This window comes from Lepisosteus oculatus, chromosome 13 (assembly GCF_040954835.1).
Source record: "Lepisosteus oculatus isolate fLepOcu1 chromosome 13, fLepOcu1.hap2, whole genome shotgun sequence".
NCBI lineage: Eukaryota > Metazoa > Chordata > Actinopteri > Semionotiformes > Lepisosteidae > Lepisosteus > Lepisosteus oculatus.
Window position 1 is genome coordinate 19,925,191 of NC_090708.1, and position 25,530 is coordinate 19,950,720.

A 25,530-nucleotide genomic window follows, 5' to 3' on the forward strand; every position below is an offset into this window, starting at 1 on the left:
TGAATTCATTGCATGCATTTTAACAGAGCTCTTTGGGTTACCTAAATTGTGATTTATTTTGTTCTATGTATTTTAAAAAACTCTAAATTACACTGGTAATTGTCTTTTTGTTGTTATCTAATTGCTTTTAATTAACAGGATTATTTATGCACCTGAAGGGGTTCTTTGTATATTATTCATTTTTGCCCAGCTGTAATGTCTTTAATTGTGCACTTCATTGTGCTTTCATGAGGCAAATTGCTGTAGAGGAAGGAGAGAATGTGTAAAGGTCTTGGATAAAAGGCAGATTAAGGTAATGAAACCTGTTAAAAAAAGAGTACAGAGCACTGCAATAATGTGGGCGTAAAGTTTAGACATTTACTATTCTTTGCACCCACAGCCACGTCTGAGACAGATGCCCAAATGCAACAAGCACAGGGTAAATTAAGATAGATCACATATTTGCCCCAGCAGAGAAGGCCACAGTAACCCCGACCTTGCCTCGATGTTCCCAGAACCCTTGGAGTGTGAATTCCGAGCAGTTCTTTCCTGAGCTGGGGAGGAGTCCAGCTGGGGTGTGCCTCACATGCTTGATGAGAACGCCTTGTGCAAGGTCAGGCACACGTCTTCTGTTCCTGCCGCCCGCAGTGCCTTTCAAATGTTCACTGACCGAGCCGTTACAATGCTTTAAAAAAAAGCACATACACCTCTAGACAAATAAAAGATAAAGGGCGCTATTTGATAAGCCTCAGGTGTACCAAACACTGCCCTGAGTATTTCATTAATATTGGCTCTGCTTTGGCACTAACGTTCAAGAAAGTGTGCAGGACTGTAGGAATGGTAGAGTTCAAGTTGAGGAGAACTGTACAAGTGAAAATAGGTCATTATCCATCCATTTTTAGTAAGCTGCTTATTCCTGAGGAGAGCCACTGTAGCACAGAGCCTAACCCACAGAGCATTAGGATAGACTACACCCTGTACAGGACACCAGCAAACAAGGACTATTTAGAGATTCACCTTAGATTAAGATTGACCTATTTTTTTAAATGTGGGAGTGTAATGGAACCTGGAGAAACCCACCCAAACACTGGAAGAAAATACACCTAAGATTCAAACTCGGAACCATGCCCCTGTACCACCTAAAACAGCTAATTTTTCTGATGCTAACCTTTACTTGCACATATTCATAATTGATTCAATGTCTTTAATACTTCAGGTCTTTTAATTTTATTTTTCGGATGATGTTGGGTTTTACTGTATATTTTAGATTGTTTGTATTGTATAATTTCTATAAAATGCTTTGAGATTGCTCTGTATTGAAAGGTGGTAAATAAGAATATATTGACTGATGATTTACATTGATTTGATACTTCAGGAAAGCACAAAAGCATATTCGAAGACTGTCACCTTACAGTATGTATTACATTGGTTAATTCATTAGAACATCTTTAACTATCACTTACTAGATTAGGTTCAATAACCATGAATTACATTAATTATGCTTAATAAACCACTAATGTATGCAACTATATATGGAACCAGTGTTTGTTTCTACGTACCATTTTGAAAACAGATCTAAAATAGAGCACTCTGTTGTACTTTGCTGATATTGGCAATGCTAAAAGAAGATGGGGAAACTGCAATCATTTCATTGTGAATTGCACTGTGTACATTTTAATTTTAAATTTATTTTTAAAGAAGCATTAAAGACCACAATTATATGATCAACTTTCATCCCACCCATAAAAAGCCTTGGATTGTTGTAGCTACCAGGATCTAATCTTGATTAATTATTGACCACAGTGCCTATTTTATACCCAATATGTTCCTTGCATTCTTGAGGCATTAAATACTCTTTGGATAGATTATTTACTTAAAAAACGTGCATATCATAAGGCCTTCAGACACAACTGCAATATAATGTTTTAATTTGAAAACCACAAGTTACATAAGAAGGCATTATCAACGCTATGCTAACAAGAAAACGCCCTGAGTACATTTATGTGATGTACACAAGCTAGTAAAGCACTCTCCCAATAATTTAGAAGCACAGTCTAGAAATTTGAAATTTTATAGGATTTTTTTTCCCTATAAGTGTTTCATTGGGGACCTCTGATCATCGATTTCTCGGATTGTTTAATGTTGATCTAGTGAAACTCAGCCTTCCCCCAATGTCTTGAGAGGGAAAATGATAACAGTGTAATGGAAGGAAGGTCCTCAAACACTTTTCAGAAGAGCAGTGGGGACTGTGCACAGTGGGCCAAAGTTTTTTCACTTTTTATTTATAGGAGGACACTGCCACTGTTTGAGAAAGTTAGGTAAGGGAAGGTAAGGTAACTAACTAATCTATGTCTTCCCTCATTGTTTTCTCCCCTGGATGACCTGATGAGAGGATTATAGGGCTCAACCAGCACCGACATCCGACTTTGAGTTCAGTGAGTTCAATGAGTTCACACATTTTTTACTTTAGCATTGTAAATTTGTGGAAACACATTTTAAGCAATTTTGATCTGTGTTCTATTATTTTTCAAACAAATCATCAGGGTTTTATTATTATCTCTATATTAGGTAGACTTTTAAATTATTTTAAATCCAATAATATAATGTAAAAAAGAAAATAAAACTGTTAACACTTCATCTTGGACAGGTTTGCCTTTTTAAATTGTCTGTTTAACGTCTGAAGGCTTATCTTCATTTTCCTAAAGTGATTTATAGGTGTTATTGAATATTTTCATCACAACTACAGTAAAGTTAATTCTACAGTAAAGTTCTTTAATTCTAAACAGTTTAATGAGTGGGCAAATGTGCAGGACGGTGAACTGTTTTATAATTGTCAGGTTTTGGAAGCACATTCAAACTGTACTCCAGGACACTACTTCTCACTTCCCTGAATATTACCATGCTTTGTAGAATAGTGAAAGTATGGTAGGTGAAACTTGTCATCTTTTTCTTTAAGAGTCCACCTTCACTTGTTGCCCAACATATTACATTTCTGAAATTGGACCACTTGCCTCGTGCATTGTCTTAACCCTATGTATCCCTTCAGAAAGAGAAGAACACCAGCAGCCCTCCGTCCCATCTTGCACGACTTGAGGCTTGACCACAAATCTGACCTTTCTCTGCTCACTCCACCGAGCCTGCTCTTCTCTCTTTGCTTGGCTTGTGCTGTCTCCCTCTCCAGCGGCTGTTTAATTTTCCTCCCTTATACTCCCCGATCCTCTCCCACTCATATTGCCCACAGATCAGCAAAATCAGATCCTTCCAACTACTCTACAAGTGTCTGGTCCAGACTGCTGAGGTGTCCAGCCCTAGTCCAGGAGGACCACTGTGTCTGTGATATTTCAGTCCTACTTGGAATGAATGAAAGACTCACTTGCCATCTTCATCAAGAAACCGAGAATTCGTCTCTTCAAGATATATCTAACTTCAGAGGCTCATGACTATCCAATACTATGGGTTACTGACTATGGCCTTATGTTATTGCTTCTTGTCTTTCAAGGAGCTCTGAAACTCTTTAGCATTGTGCAAGAACGTAGAACTGAATTCATGCTGCTCTCACTGTTTTTTATGGTTTTATTGTTCGTTTATGCTACTGTTGTCCACACCCTTTGCAGTGTGCCAGGGTCGCTGTGATTGGCTAACAGCATCACACACATAAGCTGTGACTTGCTAACAGCATCTGCCAAATGAATAAATGCAAACTCTTAATGAGCTAAACCAGCTGATTACAGTCTGAACTGGACCTCTTAGACCGCTTCTCAAAGCATTTCAGGTGCTGCTGCTTGAAAACCTGCAGACACACTGGCCCTCCAGGACTAGGAATGGACAGCTGGTGTCTGTCCCAACCCTCCCCAGCTCTTCCAGAACTCCTCAGCTCATCTTTTCTCTTGGCTCCCCTTTCCTCCAGCAGGTCCTCTCTTCTAACTCAAAAGCCACACTCTTCTCTCTCCCAACACCCTCTCTTGCTCTCTTTGCTCCTCCTTTTCTGCCTGTTTCCATTCTCCCACTTTGCAGAGAGAAAGGATTGACTCACCACCCTCTCTCCTCAGTGATGGAGAGTTATCTACCTCAATAAGAATGGCTGCTGATACGGTACCACTTGCCAGAGGGCAGTGGGGAGAACAGTTTGTGGCTTGAGTGGTTGGGCTTTATTGCAACAGTGGATGGTGTGAATCTCACCAACTGATGGTAAATCACATCCTATAATCCTCTTTGCCATTGCCACAACCCTTTGCAGTGTATCTTTAGCGTTTCTATTGTTTCCTTGTATAACTGATCTTGATATAAAACTTCAGAATCGCTGACCCTGGGCAAGGATCAAGGGTTTTAAGTAAAAATAGAAGCCCAGTTGAAAAGACCACATGGTTAATGAACAGAATGACAATTTCAAGTACACGGAGCTACCATCTTTTGAAACTGAAGATCACAGAACTCAATGGAATTGAAAGCTGTCTCAGTTCTTTATGTGATTATCTAAAACACAGACATTTGTAAGAGAACTGTATGGTATTTTCTTTGCTGGAATTTTTACTTTTCTACTGCAGTTATCCACTTTGGTAGTTACTCATAAAACAGATTGAAAATTACAGGCACATCCTAAATGATCTTCACGACATTCACTCCTGACACAAAATGGCACAATAAAAAAACATTAAACATTAAACACTGTGGAATTCAGCATTAAAACTAAAATGAATACAATTGTCTAAGGAAACCTCATTTTATGTTTGTTTTGGTCAACTTATGACCCCTCAGTTTGTGTCTGACATGCTTCTAAGGATTAGAGATTGAACAGAAGTATATTATACATTATGTATTAGTAGAATCCAATTAAGTTTCTAGATAATAAGTATTGTTAATTAGAAAAAGACACATTGCCTCTGGATAAAATTTAACTCCTCGTCTGTCAAGGCTCTGTAGTTTCAAAAGAGTTACCCCACCCTTTTTCTACTATTTTCTAATGCCAGTCAGATGCTTGAATAGAAAAATAATTAAATCTGAAACAACAGCTCATAAATTTAATATTTATATTAAAATATAATTTAAAAAAGTTAAATAATAATAGATGACCAAATAAGTTATTCTTCTGATTCTTTTTTTTCCTGAGACATCAGAACAATCATAAATAGAAGAATCTTATGACGGCAGGAAAGAGTTGAATTGAACATTGGTACAGTTCATTGACATCCTCTTTCTATACCAAATTATTAACTGATTTAATAACTGCAGTAAATATTTTTTGTTCTGTGCTTTGGGTCAGCGATACACCCTTTACATTTATCAAAGTTCTAATTAATTTACAAAAGTAAAATAAGATATAAGGACTAGTAGTGATGACTACTATTCCTTAGACATTTACAGAGATATTGATAGAAGCATTGATAAGCTCATTAAAAGTAGAAAACATGTCTTTGACAAATAATTAACATACTATATTTATTACATTAATTGGAGAATTAAGCTTGTTTCAGACCAATAGTCCTAATGTTTAGGACTGCCATTATATAACACCTGTTCAGGATAAAATGCTTATTCACACATTGAGTTTATAACATTAAAAATGTAGATTTGTCCATAATAAATAATAATCCAGCTCTGAACTGTTTGAATTAAGAAAGAACAGGAGAAAAAAGATAAATACCAAATGTATAGTCACTTAGTTGATCTTGCACATGTGATTACTATAAGCTAATCGATCAGAGTGGACCTGATCAGTCTGCTGCATCATGTTTTTAACCATGTGATTAAGGATTCTGCTATTGTCAGTTAAAACGAGTTCAAAATCTTATGTATTGATTAGTTTGCTTTCAACCTTTTTTAGCATTACTTTTAACATCTGCATGGAGTCTGAATGTCTTTTGCAATTGTTTTCAACAAAGCAGGTACAGACAAATTAAATTTCTCAACTTGGACTGATTTACAGGTTAATCCCAATTTGTTTGACTGAATCTGCCACTTCTGCACACATGAGCAACTTTGATGGGCTCATTTAAAATGAATATGTAGCTTCACGGGAGGAAGCCACGTGGGGGACCAGAGTTAATGCTATACTGACTTCAACTGCTTTCACTTAATCAATTGCCTAAGACTGACATCTGGTACATGCAGTGCTGGTTACCAGCTACGCTCCTCAGAACAATACTAATCCCAAGTGAGCCAAAGAAAGGACCTGCTCTTAAAAGTGGCTTCCTTCAAATCAGACATATTTGTGGTTAGAGGTATTTAAATAACACCAAAGCTGGCTCGCATTAAAAGGGCAAAGTAAAATTACAGACAGACCCACTGGATAAATATAGAACTTGCATCAAAATCCATAGTGGCCTAGACGTGTAAAGTACATAACCTAAACTCTTTTTATAAAGCCTTTTTTTATCTACACTCAAGATCGCAAATATTTCACGAACTCTTACAGAAAGGATGAATTGCTGACGCATTAGACTGTATCCAAGCAGAGCAAGGCCGCCGCCTCGGACGTCTACACAAAAAGGCCTTAACTGTGACCGTTTCCTCCCTGATTGTTTTTACAGCGTCTTGCATAAGTATTCACACCTTTGTAGGTTCAGACCATTGCGTGTCTTGTTTTTAAAGTAGCAAAATGTGAAAGCTTTCACATTTTATTGTTTTAAAAAGCTGTAGGCATGGCACATAAAAGCAGCAGTTAATATTTGCTATTTGCAAAACCCACTCCATGTGTTCAAAGCAAAAATAAAAAGAAGGAAGTAAATTATATGACAGAAAATTTAAAATCCATGAATACAATAGTATACAAACCGTTTGTGTGGCAAACCTTAATTTAGGTGCACAAAATTACCATAATGATTGAGACGATTAGTTTCATATCCTCTGTCTGTGCGCAATAACAGTTTTCTTATGATTTCAGAATAAAAACTTCTGCCTCTGCGAGGTCGTATGGTCATGCAATGAATTTCAAGCAAAAACGTATCCATGAAGACTGTTCATGGTGCATCATAACATGTAGATACTTCCTAGATTAGGCTGTCCCTCCAAACTCAGCAGTCAGGTAAGGAGGAAACTGGCGAGTGACACATCTGTGAGGCCAATGATATCTGCCAAAATGCTGCAGAATTCTGTGATGTGGAAAAAGTCAACAATATCCCAGTCACTTCACAAATCCTGCCTGTATGGCAGAGTGGAAAATCCTTCTTATATCCCACGGGGAATGTGCAACAGAGCACCTAAGGGATCCTGAAAGATGTGACAAAAGGTATAGTCAGAGAAGAAATGGGAACTCTTTGGTCTAAATGCCAAAATTTACATTTGGCACAGACTCAATAGAGCATGTCTCCATGTAAACAATATCCCTACAGTCAAGCATGATGGTGGCAGCATCATACTATACGACCCCTCAGCGATAACTGGAAAGTTTGTTAAGATAGAAGCAACATTAAACAGAGAAAAGGCAAACACTAAAGGACAAAATGGTTCCGTCTATTAAAGACCTTTCAGCGGAACAATGATCCATAGCACAGGGCCAAAGTTACACAGCAGTGGCGTAAGAAGAAAAGCCAAAGTTCTAACTTCAATCCTACTGAGAATCTGTTGAAGAATCTGAAACCTGTTGTACTCCCATGAGAGAACTTGAGCAAACTTGCTAAGAAGAGTGGGCAACATTTGCACCAGGCCAGTGTGTGGAGTCCGTAGAGAACTGAAAGACTTGTGGCTATAGTTCCTGCCAAAGGTTCTTCCAACAAATACTGAGTTTATAGGTCTGAATAATTGTGCAATCAACATGATTTTTTTTTTTTTCTTTTTAGTTTTTGTTGACATTAACTGTAACTTAACTTCAGTCTCCAGTTTGAGCATTCAGTTTTAGAATATAATATAAATTCTAAAAAATGTCTAAGCATCCTTCTGTAATATTACAAACTGGATCTGAAATCATTTCCAAGACACTGTATATTCAGACCTTTAGGATGGCTGTCTATTCTTTTTCTTTTTTGACACATTTGTCTTACTTTTAAAAGTATAATATTTGTCTTATGACCAAACATTCTTTACATGTACAAGGAGAAACATGTTAGGATTTACTGTAGGTCCAAGCCAAAGAAAGATGTGATACAGTATTTAAAATAAAATTCCAGATTTTTAACCAAGCCTAATTTAAGGCAGCTGTTTTACATTGACTTATCACAACCGTTCTGCTATTTTTTAGGCAATATTTATTTTGCTGATGCTGTCATTCAAAGCAACTAACATTTTGTGCATTTACACACCTGGGCTGAGTGAAGTATTTTTACGCAAGGCTAAAAACAGCAGAGCTGTACGCAGGACACAAAACCACAACCCTCCTCTAACAGATCCTTAACCACCGCTCCCCACTTTGGTCAATAAAGCTGCAAGACCTTTTCACTACTGCTTATGATTATACTCTCTATGCTACCGCACCTACCTCTTACTATTTGAAATGAATGATAATTATTAAACTTGGTTAATGGGCACCAATAGTAAGCCCTCAGGACCAGTCTAGAAAACCCAAACACACCAAGTCTGCATGTGGTAGGAAACCAAACTGCCCAGAGAAAACGCACACAAATATGAGCAGAACATGAAAACTCCATACAGACAGATCTCTAGGGCCAGAACTGAACCCAGTGCCCTGGAACTGTGAGGGAGCAGTTTAAATGACAACCAAATATTTTAAGATAATACAAGGTAAAGAAGAAGCACAATAAAAAAACTACGCTCTCATTTCTAGTGTTGAGTGTGACTCTAAGTAATGCAAAATCAGTCCTTTCAGTGTCAAACAAAATCAGTTCAAGGTCTTCACTTAACAATTGAAAAAATGTTGTCTTTCCTGATACTCAATGCGATGTGAGTGGCATAACTCTTTCTCTGAAGAGTACTACCCATTTTATCCTTTAATTGTGAACAGTGAGTCATTACACTCATTAAAACCAAAATACATACACTACACTATAATGATAAATGTTTGCAGTCATAATCCATAGAGTGGACTTTTAAGCTTCTTTAAAGTTGTCTAAAGGGAGGGGAGGAACACTGGATTGATTTGCTTTCATGGTTTCAACAATTATGAAGTGATCAAAGCGGCTTGTTGTCAGCCGTAAAATTTGTTTAAAGAAGTTCATATTTACAATGAAAATCCATGGAAGAGGTAATTAGATTGTTGACATTGCACAGCACAATTTTTGGAAGCTCTTTTTAAATCACATTTGTAAAACATGTGTAGGCTGTAAAGACTCGTCATGAGAAGAACTCCAATCATGAAGTGTCATTTCTTCTCCAGTAAAGAAAGACGGTTAAAATACATATGACACCTACGTGCAGCTTCACCATGGACGTCTACTTCTCCTGAGAAATAAATCCACAGTTGCCTTGATCGGCGAAGCACATCCATTTCTGATTAATGCTGACTCCCATACGGAGGAGGACCACGGAGCCAACACAGGCCAAATTCTGTGTGATGGGTCTGTTCCTTTTAAAATGGGATGATTTATTTAAGAGTACATCAGTTCAGCACTGTAGATTCATCATGGTAGATTCCCATGTGTCACCCATGGGAATCCTGTTGTTAAGATTTACCTGTGGCTCACAAACAGGTTCAGTCAGAAAAATCAGTCAGTTCAGTCAGAAAAATCAAGGGCTTTGATGGAAAAATTAAATGAATCTAATACATGAATGATGTTATCGCACACTCTTTACTGATGCAGAAGCGTGGCTGCAAAAAGATTTTGTTAAGCAGTGGGATAAATAAACATTTTTGAGCAAGAGGCTTTCAGGTGTCTCAGACAGTAAAGTGCTGTTTGAACTCTATGGCAACTCATTGCAGCCTTTAACCTGGTTCACATCACTAGGCTCTCCTGGATGAACTGGAGATGTGGTCCTCCAATGAGTGCCAGTTCTCCCAGGAAGAACTGTGGAGCCTCCAGCAAGCCAAAACCTTGAATGTATGCGCTGTCTGAGTATGCCTGCCCTTCTTCATTCTCTTCAAGCTGTGCGGGAGCTGTTGTAAAGAAATACAGGGTAGGAATAAAATGATAAATACATTTAAAAAAAGGGAAATCTATGTAATGATTGATGAAAAATGCCCCAATGCAGCTTAAATGTACACTTGGCACTATATACATTTTATCCATGCTGCTCTGATTTGAGGGTGATGCCATGGGATCAACTATGGAATGGAATCATGCCAGTTTATATTCAGTTTTTTAATTCAGAAATCTTTTTGATAATACAAACGCTCTTCATTTGCAATACAAATTATATGGAAGGTTTTAACCCGAAGACCTCCCCTATTCACAGTTTGCATTCATGTATTTTCTTTCGAAGGTTTGGAGCCTTTTCATGATCATGATTTTTCGTGAAAAATATTCATGATCATTTTGTACTATAATATTGCAATATGCTATTTAGCAGGTGCCCAGGATGATTGTTGAAGTTAAGCGTCCAACGTTGGACTACAAGCAGTCTGATGTTCAGAATACAATAATACAACTGACTAATGACAGTCGTGTGGCTATAGTAATTTATACAGAAACACCATTGTATGATACTGCTGTTGAATTTCCCCCAGGATGATAATTTGGATAGCTTTTGAACAATAGTAGTTTACTCTGTCCTTTGATCAGTTTCTGTGCTGCTACAGGCACAATTTGTGGTATAGGCCATGCATCAGCAAGAGAACAAAAGGGCAAACAGGAACAGTCAACCCTTTAATATTGCCATTTGGATGATACATATTATGCTTGGAATTAACTGGCCAAAAAGCTTTTTTACAGGACCAGCCTGTGTGTTATTGATGTTTTACCAAGCAAGCCTATTGTGGGTATAAAAAACCCATTACAACTCAGTGAGACAAACTAATGATCAGACAGCTGTCCTGTTTTGTCATTAGAACTTATTTGGTACTGTAAGTTGGGAGTCATTAGAACTTACTTGGTAAGTTGAGAGCTAATTACATGGTTTTAGCATGGCATCCATTTGTGGAATGGAACATTGACAAGAGGATAAAATGATAGACAGGCAAGAATTTTACTTTTTGAGGTGCCCCTGTTTTCTTATATCCTAATTACACTGGCAATAGAATAATCCAAGTCTGGAGTTAGCCAAAGAGTTGCTAAACACGAGCAGTTAGTGGTATGAAAGAATGAAATGAAAATAATACATGGATGATGTTATTACACACTTTTTGCAACAATACAAAGTACAGTATTCCTGCTGCCTTGTGAGCTGCAAATCAGAAGGAAATTGCTGAGGAGGTGAGGAGTTTATTTCACCAGTTGAATCAAGGCTGAATTTTCAGTAGACAGGGTTGATAATGCCTGAAGACTATAGCCAGGACATAAGACTTTGACCTACGACTCCAGTTAGGACCTTTCAATCTTTAATGACCACAAATAGGTAAGACCTCAGTTTAATGTCTCAACTGAAGGATGATCTTCAGGATGACCTTCAGTGTTATTCTACTACCATACCAGGGAGCTGGTTAGAAATTACTGGACCAGAGGGAGGCAACACCAACAAAAGCACCTGCAGTGGCAACCTAGCTTTCCTTAGTCTCCCATCCTACCACTATCCAAGTCCTTCCTTGTTAAGCTTCTAGGATCTGAGGAGATCAGGCTTCATGGACAGACCTGCTCCACAGCACTGATAAAGCTGTTCTACAATTATAATTTACATAATTAATTATATTAAATATTATATATGCACTAAATTAAAGCCCTTTTCTTCTTACATCTGCCACTTTCCTTTGCTTTGGAAAACAGATAAATAATTAACCTTTTTCTTCCTTGTCTTTTCCCAAGAACTTTATTGCTGAGGAACCACAATTGATTAGGCAGAAAAGGAATGTAAACACATTCTTTTGTTCCTTTCTAGAAACAGGTACAGGATGATCACATATTGGTTAAGTAATTATGAAATTCATTTCTATTTAGATTGAAAGAACACTAAAGGCAACGTCTTAAGAAGACTGCGTGGGAGTGGTTTAAGGATGTCAGAAGCCTTGCCAGAAGAATGACAGATTCCTTTATTAACATCACACATGCCTTATAATTGATTTATATACTACTCATAATGAAGTACTCATTAATCACTGAAACTCTCACCAAAGAGACACCTGCTTTTGTTTTGCAGAGATAATTAATTGTATTCAGGTCTAATGTGTCATGATGCTTTTAACTGGCTCAATAAGCAAAAGCTTCTGTGTAGAGTGTAGTTCAAGCCCTGTAATACAAACACCATTGGGATGAAGCTAGAGTAAGTCACTAGTCAGCTGTGACTAAGATGTCCCAAACACCAGTGCACTGTTGCCTGAGTGTCAGCAGGGGCTGGAAGGGCTTGTGTTAGTCAGGAAAGACCCTAGTTCAGTTAACTGAACCTTTACCTGAACCCAGTTCCCTAATTCGAATATGTTTAAGGTTTTCAATGACTAAAAAGTCAGAAAATCAAATAGTTAAAAGGAAACTTCTACTGTTTAAAAGCTGTGAATAATTAAAAGAGTTCCAACAAATATTTGGATTATACACAACACATAACTGAGAGCGAATATGGAAAAAAAAACAGTAAGTGCTGGATGCCCTGTGCAGTGCAGTCTGATGTGAACCTGCAGTGTGGTCAGTGAGAGACGCATCCCTCCTCCGCTGGGAGTCAGATTTCCTGCAAGGCTCTATGGAGCTTAGGACCTGACCTGCCAGCTTGTAGGATGGCTCTGGCACTTGGACTAGTCTTCATCCTCCCTGTGTGACACACGGTTTGTATCACTAAGCCAAACTGAATGAATCAGCGGATTCAACAATTCTTCGACTTCTGCAAGGATACTATAATAGAAGTAATGTTAGAAAAAGGAACGCCTATACTGGCAGTCCCAAAGTGGCAGCCATACTGAAAGTGCTGGGATTTCTAAGCTCTACATGAACCCACGGCTTCTGAGAAGTCCCTGGTGTCTGTTCACGTGCAGCTTCATCAATGAGGGACACACAGCTCCTCCTACAGGCAAAACTGTGGTGCTGGTATACTGTCAGACAGTGAATGGCTTTCAATGGGCGGAAAGGTTGGCTACTGCCCCTGTAGTAACCTGTGTTCTAATAAAAGCTGAGGATGGTCTTGATGGATGTCAAAAACTAGGAAAGCATATTCAGAAGATGTGTTGAAGACTTTTGTCATCATTTAAAAAATGCATGATGTTGCTCTGTCCAACAAATAAAATAATATGTAGTTAATGTTATTTCTACACCTTTCAGACAATGCACCTAGACACTGTAATTGTAAGCTTCTTGGAAATCACAGCTGATACATCTGTATTGTGAAGTTTTCCCTCTGTTGCTGTAAACCTTTTATACTGTTACTGTATATTGTATGTGTGTAACATACTGTATGGCTGTACCCCCCTGTTTTATCCTCATCAGTGTGACCTACAGTATGAAGTGTGACCTAGGATTTACAGGTTGGTTTAATTGATGTGGGAATTAAAAAACATTCAATTTCCATATTTTGACCATGCTAAACCAGGATACCACTCTAAGATACCATGTCAACAAAATGCAGGGATAGTAGTCTATTCCATTTTTCAGTTCTGTTTATGTTTACAATAAGACAACGTGTTTCCTTCATTGTAAAACATAACATTGTTTTTATATATTAATATTTGTACACATCAACTTTAAGACTACTCAACAAAAACGATGCATTTTAGTCATTTTAAAGGATGCCGTTACATTATTAATCCCAAAGTGGACGGGAAAGTCAGAGTAATCAAAGCCTTTGTTTATAGTAAGTTGTAGCTTACTTACTTTGTAGACCATAAGTAGTGTAGTAAAAAAAAAGTTTTTTTTTAAATTCTTCTTGTATTGAGCAATTGGATTATTTCAAGCGTGAACATAAACTATTTACCAATTTAAAAATTATCCTTAAACACACAAAAAATGAAAAGATTTCTCATGTCACTAACTCTTTCCCCTAGGTTTCCTTCTGACAGCTAAATTAATGAGTCTCTGGTGGCTCATTATTAATTTTTATTTAGCACTATTTTGCTAATAATAAGATAACTTTGACTTGATTTTTAAAGAGCCTTTTTAGCTCCACTATATGCAAAAGCCTGTGCTAGGGGTTTTAACCTTAAAGCTTTTTTTCCACCTTTACTTCCAGAAATAGGAAGCAGATTTTGCCTGGAATAAAATCTTTGAAAATACCCAAGTCTTATGTTATCTGGAATGTCTTTCAGCCTTTTGGCTATAGTTCAAGAGAGGAGGGAATAATGTCATACCTTCCAGCAAAACGTCTAAAGCACCGTTTCGGATTAGATAGATTCCACATAACTTTTAACGTCAGCTTAAAGGTAAGTCTTAAGTAGCAAGTGTTTTAAATAACTGACAAGTGTCTTTAAACCACGGGCTTGCCCTTATCAAGTGCTTGTGGTTTTCAACGTTTCAGATAATAATGACGATGTTACAATCCTTTCACTTTTCCTTGCAATGTGCTGTTACACTCTGACCACGACAATAAATATTCCTCTCAAGCTACCCAGGTACTTTAATGTAATACTGCTCCACCTGTTGCTACCGTAAAAAGGTTATGAAAAACGCAAGAAAAACAGGCTGTAAAACAAACACATAAATTAAAAAGTGTGTGTGGGCGTGTTGGGGTCGGAACGCGCAGCTCGAGCTGTGAAAACAAGGTTTTATTCAGTGTCTTTAATTTAAATCATCAAGGCATGCAGAAGGTTTAATTCTAGTGTTATTTAACAAGGCAAAAATTTAATTGTGTTGACGATATTATGACATTTTACGCGGTGTCATCTTAAACAGTTAAATATAAATTTTACCAGGTGGGCAAAAGAGAACCGTGCTTCTGCGAACCTGCTCTTTCTTTAATAGTCATTCATAATGTTTCACCTTTGCAATCTGCTTGATGTTTGCGGCAACTTTTACCTTGTTATTACATCCTGGTTTGGAGAGAGGGCTGGTCAAGGTGTTCCAACTACGGTTTCCTCTTGGGAAAGCACGCGGAGTAGAGACCACGGCCCAGGACGTCTGGGAGTCAAAGACATCCCATCTCTCGGATTTCAGGCTCGCCCTACTGTATTTGCAATTGATGGAGATCAGGAGAAGGGGGGCAAAATTACAAAACGATGTTAAAAAACAGGCGCTGCCATCAAATATTCAGTTAAAATGCCTGCTTGAGCGAATGAACTTTAATACATTCACTACGGTTAAAACGTCAGAACCTCCAAAACATTCGTGCAAAATCTTTTACTGTGCCGCAATTGCTTTGTACAATTGCATCTTATTTGACTGGAATACTTTTTTAAATGTACTGTAAGTGAATTTAGTGATCTAAGAGAACAATTCCCTATCTCCAGAATGCTACACAAATGTCTAACAGCGGCCATAAAATGCAATATATAACTTAAGAAAGTGCTTTCTCAACGTCGTTATAGAAAATAATTAGCCAGCATCCTTTCTAGATGCTAGTAAAACGTCATTAACAACATATTAATGCAAAGAAGAATACCTCATACTTGTTATAGCTCTATATGCGGCAATTATTCGATCATTCTCTACCTGAACAAATCTTTAACCCAAGGTTCATTTGGGAATGTGCGACTTTATTTCCGCAAAACCCTCCGACCAATCAAATTCGAGTTTTGTGAACCGTGGGGCCACCCTTCTGCCAACACCTGTGCCCCCCATCTCCCCTAAACTGCGGTAACTTCGAAGGGAAATGCTCGAGGAAACGTTACATCACGGAAACATACAGTATTCTCCCCGTTTTTAAATATATGATCTAAAATCGTAGACGTGAGTAATGGTATCCTACATTTCTTGCGCTGTTAATGAGTAATTTAATTGAAGCGTAATACATATTGCTAAACTGTAATTACTTGAAATTAACATCTTGTTCTTAATACTCGCTCATCCAAGTTAAGTGGTAATTAATTTTTCTAGTGACACAGCATAAAACTTAAAACACCTGAAGCAAATAGTCCTTTTGGAGTTGATTTATTTTAAGGAAGGGCTTTGTTAACAGAGTGGACAACTTGCATTCTCCAGTGCGTTTTACTCTATCTGGGCATTACCGTTTTCCCAATTCAGATAAATAAATAGGTCCATACACGGCCATTTTCCTGCGGACAGGCTTAATTGTGTTGTTGGAGTAAAGGATAAAAGATCAAAAGACTCTGACCGGTCTAAGCCAGCAGATCTGGAAAGCCCTTATTGTTCCCAACAGAACACGGATACCAGCGGTACCTACCTGCCTCATAAACCCCATTACTCTGCGTCGTTCCTTACTCAAGGTACCCGCTCGACTTCATATTAAAAACCAGAAGACGATTAAGTTAGACGGTTTTATTTATTTATAGTAAAATAATAAAAAAATTAAAAATCTATACTTCATTAGTCTTTTTTACAGTTAGAATATATTACAAGAGTCACAAACGTCAAAATGCACAATTAAATTACATTAAATGTTACCGTGATTAAAGTACAAAGCACATTTTAATGACATATTTTAGTGTCCAAAGACAATATTTGTTCAGGACAGAAAAAAAAAAACCAAACATTTAACAGCAGCAGATTTTTAAAAAGCAGCTACAAACTGCTTTAGTTTAATCCTATGGCAATAAAGTTTTTTTTTTTATGAGACAAATAAACTAGGTTATTCAAGTAAAAAGGAGTTCCATGTGTCATTCCAATGCTATTTAAAAAAAAGAAAATGCAGCATTCACAAAATGAAAAAAATAACAATAAGAAAAACATAAGATGTAAGCTTTAAGGGTTGTCTTTATTTACGTAATCTATAAAATTAAAGAAACAATTGAAAATATTATCTCCCTGTTAATGAGGTAAATTACACATAAAACAGGCAATGAGACATTTGCTCTATATAATCTAAAGGAAAATTTACTTCATAAATTTATGGTATGTCATGTTTTACTTTATATTTAGTTTCTTAATTTACAGTAAAGAATGTAGGCCTTTTTGTATTTTTAATGGATTTTACTTAAAAAATACTTTTTTACCTTAAATACAGAAACTCCTATGTGAGAAAGTACTATTATGATGTATTTGTACCTGTTTTTTTGTATCTTTAATGTAAAAAATGATGATCCCTTACTTTCAAAAACTGTCATGCAGGTTCCCAACTGGAGAAACAACTTAACATTCTGTCATTGTTCTGCTAGTGAATTATAGGTGTGGGGGATTCCACATAAAGGTTGCTAAAGGTCTAGAGAAGAGTAACACACATACATTTGCATGTGATATTGTGGCAGTGATCTAGCAAAATTTCTTCAAAATCTCAATGGAAATTAATAAGTCTCTAAGGATAGAGAGGTAACTATAGTGCATCATACTGTGTTACAGTACAGTTGAGACAATTACTAAAGGTGTAAAATTTGCGTATTACAGATGCAAATAGCAAGATCAGAAATTAAGTATAACAATTTAGACTTTCTGATTCTTCTTACGGACATCAAACTGTTTTGAAATGTGCAGGAAGTTTCATATCAAAACCTATTTTTTAACGCCGTTGTTAATGAGCACATTTCAAACTATGTGCACTTTATGAGGTAGTTTATTTAGCTCCTGCTTTAATCATGTTTAAGTGCACTTTAATTGCACTACATTATTATTACTTTGTGCATTATGCTACATTATTACGAACTGTATCAAAATTAATCAGCTTAGGGTCTGTAACTATAAATATTTTATAAAAATAAATAAAAGTAAACCCCCCACACGCACACACTGACAAAACAATTGCTCTACTTTAATGAATAGCTCAAGTATTATCTGAGCTTATTCAAGTGCATTATTAAGTTTGTAAACAATACAGGTTTCTTCTGCAAACGGCAGTGGTAGTTGAAGCTAATCAGATTGTCGGGGGACCCATGTAAACTTCCAGCCACCTTGCTCGTCCCTGCGTATGAATGCTTGGCCCTGCTCAAAGCTGTGTGTCTTAACATTGCTGTGGGGGTTGAGGGACATGGTAAAGGCGACTTCTGTTTTATTTTTGGAAATGTCCAATCCATAAGGTGACACGTACGGAGGAGGCGCAGTGTTAATTGGCAAAGGTTGCTGTTGACCGATGCAAGCTTGTAGCAGGCAGCTTGAATCTAAGCTACATGGGTTGGCAGTGTAGTCCATTTCTACCCTTGGCTCCGGGCAAAATCCTGCAGCAGAGGGCATATGACTGGCATAGTCCATTGCACTAGTGGTCTGAATGGCACTCGGACCATCTAAAGACGGCAGGCGATCCTCTGAGTTGGCACTGTAGTTAGCTGAGTCGTCGATTGTGTTGATGTCCTTCAGACCCAGGGTTTGGAGGACCCAGGAGTCAACAGAAGGAGTACTGGCAAGCTCCTCAGCAGAGCAGAACTCCAGCGACAGGTTCCTTCTCGTCCTCTTCCGGTTCGTCCCTGGGAGCAGCTGGCTGGCAGTGAGCCCCCGGAAGCTTCCGTCGCTTTCCGACTTCCGCTTCCTCTTTTTCAATCTTCCTTCTCCTCCCTGAGAGCTGTGCAGAAGTTTCTGTTCAAGAACGATAAACGCACTGCGTTACTGATGGAGAAATGGAAATCAATAACTTTTTTTTTCACTAGGCTCTCCGTTTAAAAAACAACAACTTTAAATTGATTAATATTATGCAACTCTTCCTGTTACGTCCATTCAAATTAAATAGGCATTAGGAGTTCACATAAAAACAATCAACCATTTAAAACATTTCTATATTACATATTTTTATGACATTGTAGTTGTTTTTTTTTTCAGAATGTATTAATTAATTTACCATCGTTTTTTCTTCCAAAGATTTCACAAAGGCAGAATTCAGGTATTCTCTCAGTTTGTTGTTTTCATCGTGTAACCTCGCCAGCTCTTCTTCTTTCTGTAACAAAGTGTCCTGAAGCTTCACCAAAAAAAGAGAGAGAGGGGTGATATAGTTAGGATAATTGCTTTGACATTTAATAATTTCTCTTTCCAGTCATGCTGTTTTTCTCTTAGTGTAAATGATTTGGGGTTATTATGCTTATTTTCTCATAGCTAAACTCTATAGTGCTTGACAACTTCAAAAGTCAAATGTGTGATTTAGAAAAAAAGAACACTGCTGATTAGCTTTGTTTCCATTATCTTAGAATTAAATGTCTTACAGCACATAAAACTGGAGATTTAACAAATATTTCAAGTGCACAGCACTGCAATCTGAATTATATTCTTCAAATGCCAAAGAAAGATTTACACTTTGGAAATGCCAACTAGAATCTCTTTGTGATTTCTAAATGAGATATCAAAATATGATTTTTAAAGACTTGTTTAAAAGTGAAAATTACACCCACATGATGAGAGAATTATAAACTATAAAAATTATAGTGGTATTTATCTGCTAACATATGCATCTTTCCAAGTCATGCAACAACAGAGTTCTGATATACTGTACTACATTGAAACATCATTCTAAACCATATATTCAGGGTTGTCTGAGGTAACCTCGAATTTGAAAGAAATAAATACCTGCTTATTTCTCTGCAGATGTGGTGATAAGTGGTCGTTCCAAGTAAAGTCATGCTGGGTTCCAGAATCAAAGTAACAAAATTGGTCTGGAGCAAAGAAAACAGCAAACAGGTCAGCGTGCTGTACAGTATGCATCAGTAAGATTTTCATACTTATGGCAACTATATCAATACACTTTAGTTATGGTCTAAAATAATTTTGAAATAAAAAGAAAACCCCAAATGAAAACAGTGGTCTAGTGACTGAAACTGACATCTACCTCTCACCAGGAATAAAGAGGTGAAGAAAATCGTACATAAAATAAGTAACAGGTCTGTAGTTATTACAATGATTATAAATCAATGCCTGGGTTTAAGGTCAGATTGCAGAAAAGGGAACATACATATTACAATAACTAAACTGCATGAAGAATGCAATGCAATAGTTCAAATGTATGCAGCAAGCTAAGCCACTCAAAGAGGTTTAACATTGTTATTCTCCTTATGAGCATCGATTTCACTGCTGAGAACACAACTTGTCAAACTGTTTTCCAGTAGGGTTTGCGCAGCGCGCCCGTTGTAATGGCGCGCTTCCCTATGGTCGCCTACTAATATTGATTTTAATAGGCTTACCCTGCTGCTGTGGCTCGTGCTGGCAGGCTGTGTTGTCCAGGAGACCAGCGGCCCAAAAGGAGACCAGTGTTTCCTTGGAAACGTCAACACCGTCTGCTGACGTCGGGACGGAATAGGGGCAATCATAGTTCTGGCCCCCTACAAAGTACTGGTCTTGGCAGGGAAGTACAGTGCTCTGCAAATTGAACAGGAGATGAAAATGAGCAGCAGCACGAGTGGAAATTAATAGTAAACCAATTTTAAAAAAAATACGTTATCCAGACGCTTTGAGAAGCATCTGAAAACTTAACTGGAAAGAATGCCGGAGACAATTGCGGAGACAAATACACCGTGTAAGGGTGCAGATATGCGATTTTAACAATTTTGGTAATTTCTCAAGACGTGCGTGTACTCCTTTGGGGTTTATAACAGGTAATAATACACGCACAAGCACGGATATGTGCAAGTATGCAGGAGGAGATTATTATATATGGTCGACCTGGGTTTTAAATCTCCCATAATAGCTAGAAAAAAAGTTAACTTAACCCTTAAGTATGCTTTTCCCTAGCAGTGCGAACATTGTTTAAAGTTTCCTTAAACTGTTTTTGTTTTAAGACCATTATTTTGTAGGAAAAAATAAATAAATGGCCAAACACGAAAGGAACTCTTCGCGTCTTGTAAGCTCATAAGAACTCGTGTCTATTTGCGCATTTTACCATTACCAGCTACAGAAACATAACAGCGCTCTTTCTCAGTTCGCACTATATGTGACAAACCTACCTGTAAGCAAAGCACGGCATTAAAAACTAAAACATTAGTATTAACAACATATTGATGTTTCACACCACATATAAAAAGTCATGCCTTAATTAACTCAATTTGCTGTTAAAATATATTCCAGTTTAAGAAATATGAATTAAACCAAACACGGCCATACCCGTGCTAAAAATACGGTTTCAAAGATCCAGTTTCAATCACTGCTCTCAAGTGCTACTCGCCAAGTAATGACAGTAATTGCTTTGAACTGCAAGCTCACATTTGACCAGTGAGCAAAGACCAAACGCAAATGCATACAACATTATCATGTTATTCGTTAAGACGTATAAATAACTAAACGATATTCATGGACACACATGACCTTAGCGTTTTTTTCAGCAATAAGAACTGAAGAGTATCATGTGCTTTGAGTTTGCCTGTTGCTTTTCCCACTCGCAGATGAAAAACTCCAGTCATAGTCATAGTCAGGAGTCACACGGCGTGATTAAACCTGCACCAACTGTCTTGACAGACACATACCGGACGCCCCAAAATATGTTTTGCAAAACACCAACAGATGCCCCAGGTTCGAGAACAGCAAAGCTCAGTCAAAATAAAACAACCAGCGCCTTGCAATCATCTTAATACACAGTACACAGCAGCGCACACACAAAGAACAGGTGTAAGTAAAACCGTTGCAGAGGAGAATTAATCACTTTAGGATTCGGGGAAAATGCACCAACATCTCTATTAAATACTGCATATCACTTTCTGCAAACCCTATCAAGACCTTCGAGAACTTAAATCGAGGCTTACCATTATGCAGGAAGGGATACAAAGGGTATTCCTCAGAGCTCCCTAGACCTTTAAAGAGAACTGAGCTGTCTGAGGGAGGTGAGTTGTAATCTACATCAACTAACAGTGACGCCTCAGGACTCCCCTTACATCTAGCAATCTGATTTGGTGTGAAGCTGTCAAGCTCGTGACGTGATTAAGCAGCAAACTTGAAGCCGAGATAAGCAATCCTCGCACCACAAATGAGGACTTCGATTCCACTTCAACAATACATAAATTGATTCAATAACATAGATGAGAATAAGTCTAGAGCCAGCTAAAGAGTTGACACATTGCATTTAATGCGTTTCAAAGCTAGTGTTATGTCAAAACTGGGGAGATTTTATAGATACACTCAAATTAAAGACGCTATACATGGCCTTAAAATCTTGATGGCATAAAAATATGCATACATTTTAACAAGGGTATTAAAACGGGGCCACGAAATAATTTATTCTACCGGTAAATAAAAATGGATCTGAAAGGTTGTGCGCAGCTCTTGACCAGTTGTTTAATTCGATTAATCTTTGGCTTTCCCTCTTATAAAAACTGCTGCAGAATATGCATTTCAATATATCAGAACCGTGTTGTACTGGCCATTATAACTCAAGGCGTCGTGACCTGCTGTAGAGAACAATGTGAAGGCAGTGCTGCTAACTTATAACCTGATCTTGTCAAGAGATAGAGAGAACACGTGTTTACCAGGTCATAAACAGTAACTTCACATATGTGCCTACAAAAATGTCTCGCCCACTTCATTGATGGGATGCATTTCAAAGCTCTTGCATACAAAAAATGACCTGCAGGGCTTATACAAAGGAATATTTCAGCACGAGACTCATTCTGTCACCACAAATTACACACGTAAAATACACCACTTAATGAAATGTCACAACATAGCTACTGTCCAAATGGAAGTAGTGTAAAATGTCTCCCTACAATTTAACCGATCTATAAATCACACACCAGAGACAGCTGTCGACTTGCAAACGAACGCCTATTTTGTTCATTGTGGAGAAACATTAACATCGTGAATTTTTACCAGTGGAAACTGAAAAAAAAAGATGCAGAATATTGTCTAGGCATTTATTATTTTCTAATCGCATCTGATACTATATTTTAGTTTTTGTGACTAGAAAGATCAAGTATGAAATCAAGAATGCGTGATACTTACAGAAGACGCCTTACAGTATTCGTATGGAGGGAATCTGAGAGAGTACTTCTGGGGCGGAAGGATGCTCGCGGGAGTAGGATGCTGCTGCTATTTTGCTAGGAAGGCTCTGTGGTACCCAAAGCCCAAGGCTGGACCACACAACTCCCACCTTCTCGCCGAAATTTGCAAAACGCACAAAACGGAGGTATGTCCAGATCGACAGTGTCAAAGCCACGAGGGCAACAAGTCGTTGTACAGGCGTATGGTGGCCTGGAGTATAACAATAATTTAATATTTGGATAAAATGAACATTTTTTCCAGAGAAACTGGTTGGAACAGCGGCCATGTTGAAAAGTTGAAAGGTTAGGAGAGTTTACAGTTCGACGTCATCACATTGCGTCCGACAGCTCCGAAAAAACTTTGTAAAACTTGGGGTAAAAATACTTTTTTTAAAATGCCCATCCCCCACACTGTGCCACTGAAGGGACCAGACCTAGGTCAGTTTCTGTAAAATGTTTTTGATTGCATGTTTTGGGGATAACAATAAGAAATAAATTACGATTTGTTAGACAGAAATAATATTTTTAGTGTAAGTAAAGACTTAGAAATTTCTCCCTAAAGAATCCTAACTGATATATAATGTCATCCAAAGGCAATAACCACACAGGATAAACACAATAAAAATAACACTTTTATGCATATATTTTTCTCTTACTTTTAATAACCAGCTAGACTACTATACTTTCCCACAACTTGTTTCTTTTTTTTCCCAGTAAAGCATGATTAGAAATTCTGAATAGCTTGTTTATACATCACTGTTGACCTGATAATTGAATGAGTGTAATTCAAGTTTAGTTACTGTCAACATGGTATAATTGTGGCTTTAAATAATCACATTTCACGGTCTGGCATCAGTATGTTAATATCTCTACACAGGCGCTCTTTTGAATTGGATACTCATAAAAGGGGTGAGAGTGAAAGAGAATATTAAACATTTCTAAGGGTTCACCCTGATCCTCCACTGGATGGAAATACAGATACGGCAGTAATAAAAATCATGTTTATGTCTGTTGACCCAGAGCTGTTGACATGAGATTTCACATATCAATATCAAATCAATTTTAAAAAGTACTCAAAATATATCGATAATAAATATTAATAATAAGATTTCCAGTGCCCACCATTTCTTCTGACACTTACCATCTGCTGTTTTCATAGGAGTGACATCTAGCGGAGGAAAAAAAGAACAGCTTGCAATTTGCGACCTCGCGTTCTTCTCTATAAACTACAGTGTACGTACAGTTCAAAAGTTAATTCCACTCGCATCTGTATTTGAGATCCGAGGAGACATTTGCTTTAAATTCTGCAGGCTTGCCGCTCGTCAAGATCTTAATTGAATTGAATGTCACTCTTATACACAAGAAAGATTACCAAGATGAAAAACACCAACGTTGGTTTTAATTTAACAAATTAGCTTGTTTAACACGTTAGTTTCAATATTGCTCAAATATTTTTGCATATAAAGTACATGAAATAAAGAACCATGGTGCACATATACAAGTATGTGACATATATATGCAATATACAGTATATGTCAAATAATAATGGGTTTTATTTTATTTATTAAGTTGACTTTGCATATCTTTTTCAAAAGGAATATTAGTGCCACTACAATTGCATAACATACCATTATAAAATATTGCAAGTGAAATACTGCATAACAAATTACTTCAATTATAAAAATAAGACCATGTATGATACCACTGGGTTAAACGTGCCATACATCTTTCATATTTCCACTTCCTAGTTACAAGCTTCCTCACTTATTATATAACATTAAGCAATGAAAGGATTTATTGACATTAAACACTTGTGGGTGGCTATGGGGTGGGGACTACACAACAATTCAATAATGAGAACTTCTCACAAATGTGCACTAAAAAGACCACTTGAAACCCAATTAAAGTGGACCTAAATTGCAATTTCAAAGCAATGATCTCTTTCATCTGAGGCAATGGCCATCATCTGGATAAACCTACTGTACCTCTATATAAGTATGCAAAGCTCAGTGACAAAGCAATGGGTCATTAGCATGCATTTTAAAGTTGCTTATATATACACATTGGAGATGTTTGTAGTTCTGAGCAGTTGGTTGGGGGTGGGTGCTATCCCCTTTATCAGAGACTATTGCTTGATGATAAGCTTCGAGCTGCAGCCATTTTCTTCTTAAAGCAATGAAACAGGTTTGTTGAAGAAGACACCCTTTGTTGGGAAGGTGGTGATAATATCTAATGTGAGGCCTCAGTGAAAACAGCTTTAAAAAAAAACAAATAATACAGTATGACACAGCACTGTTTGATAGGATTGTTTTTTTTTGTTTTAGTGTGCTGTGTCAAACCTTTTTTATATCAACACTACGAAATATTGTTTTATTTTTATTCATATGTGCAACACTTCTCACAAAAGGTGTGGCTGTCATCCAGCTAAAACTCAAATGGAACTAATAATCGGAGGCAGGAAAATAAACACAGAGATGAAAGCAATGGGTTTATTGTTATTCCTTTAAGGTGTCAGGGCAGTTTTGAGATGTGAAACTGTGCTGCACAAAGACAAAATCTCAAAACTGCTTTCCTTTCTAATGGTTAGCCACTGCATTCCTTAAAGGATTTTAGCAGTTCTTATAGAAACCTGTTTTTTTATTTCTGAATAGGTGTCATTTGGCACAAGATGTAAA

At 37.3% G+C, this 25,530-nt stretch overlaps 1 protein-coding gene and 1 long non-coding RNA gene across 2 annotated transcripts; both read right to left on the reverse strand.

The window, feature by feature from the left end:
- Nucleotides 1-9,637: 9,637 nt before the first annotated feature.
- On the reverse strand, nt 9,638-15,545 carry LOC107079197 (uncharacterized). The gene is made up of 3 exons (XR_001480158.2): nt 15,469-15,545; nt 14,886-15,033; nt 9,638-9,961 (listed from the first exon to the last, which is right to left on the reverse strand). It is a non-coding gene; the product is annotated as an uncharacterized lncRNA (long non-coding RNA).
- A 763-nt stretch (nt 15,546-16,308) lies between these two features.
- gmnc (geminin coiled-coil domain containing) lies at nt 16,309-21,731 on the reverse strand. Its single transcript, XM_015361559.2, has 5 exons — nt 21,626-21,731; nt 20,075-20,249; nt 19,464-19,549; nt 18,745-18,861; nt 16,309-18,485 (listed from the first exon to the last, which is right to left on the reverse strand). Exons 1-5 carry the CDS (start codon nt 21,626-21,628, stop codon nt 17,826-17,828), a joined length of 1,041 nt encoding a protein of 346 aa, XP_015217045.2. The 5' UTR covers nt 21,629-21,731; the 3' UTR covers nt 16,309-17,825.
- Nucleotides 21,732-25,530: the final 3,799 nt, after the last annotated feature.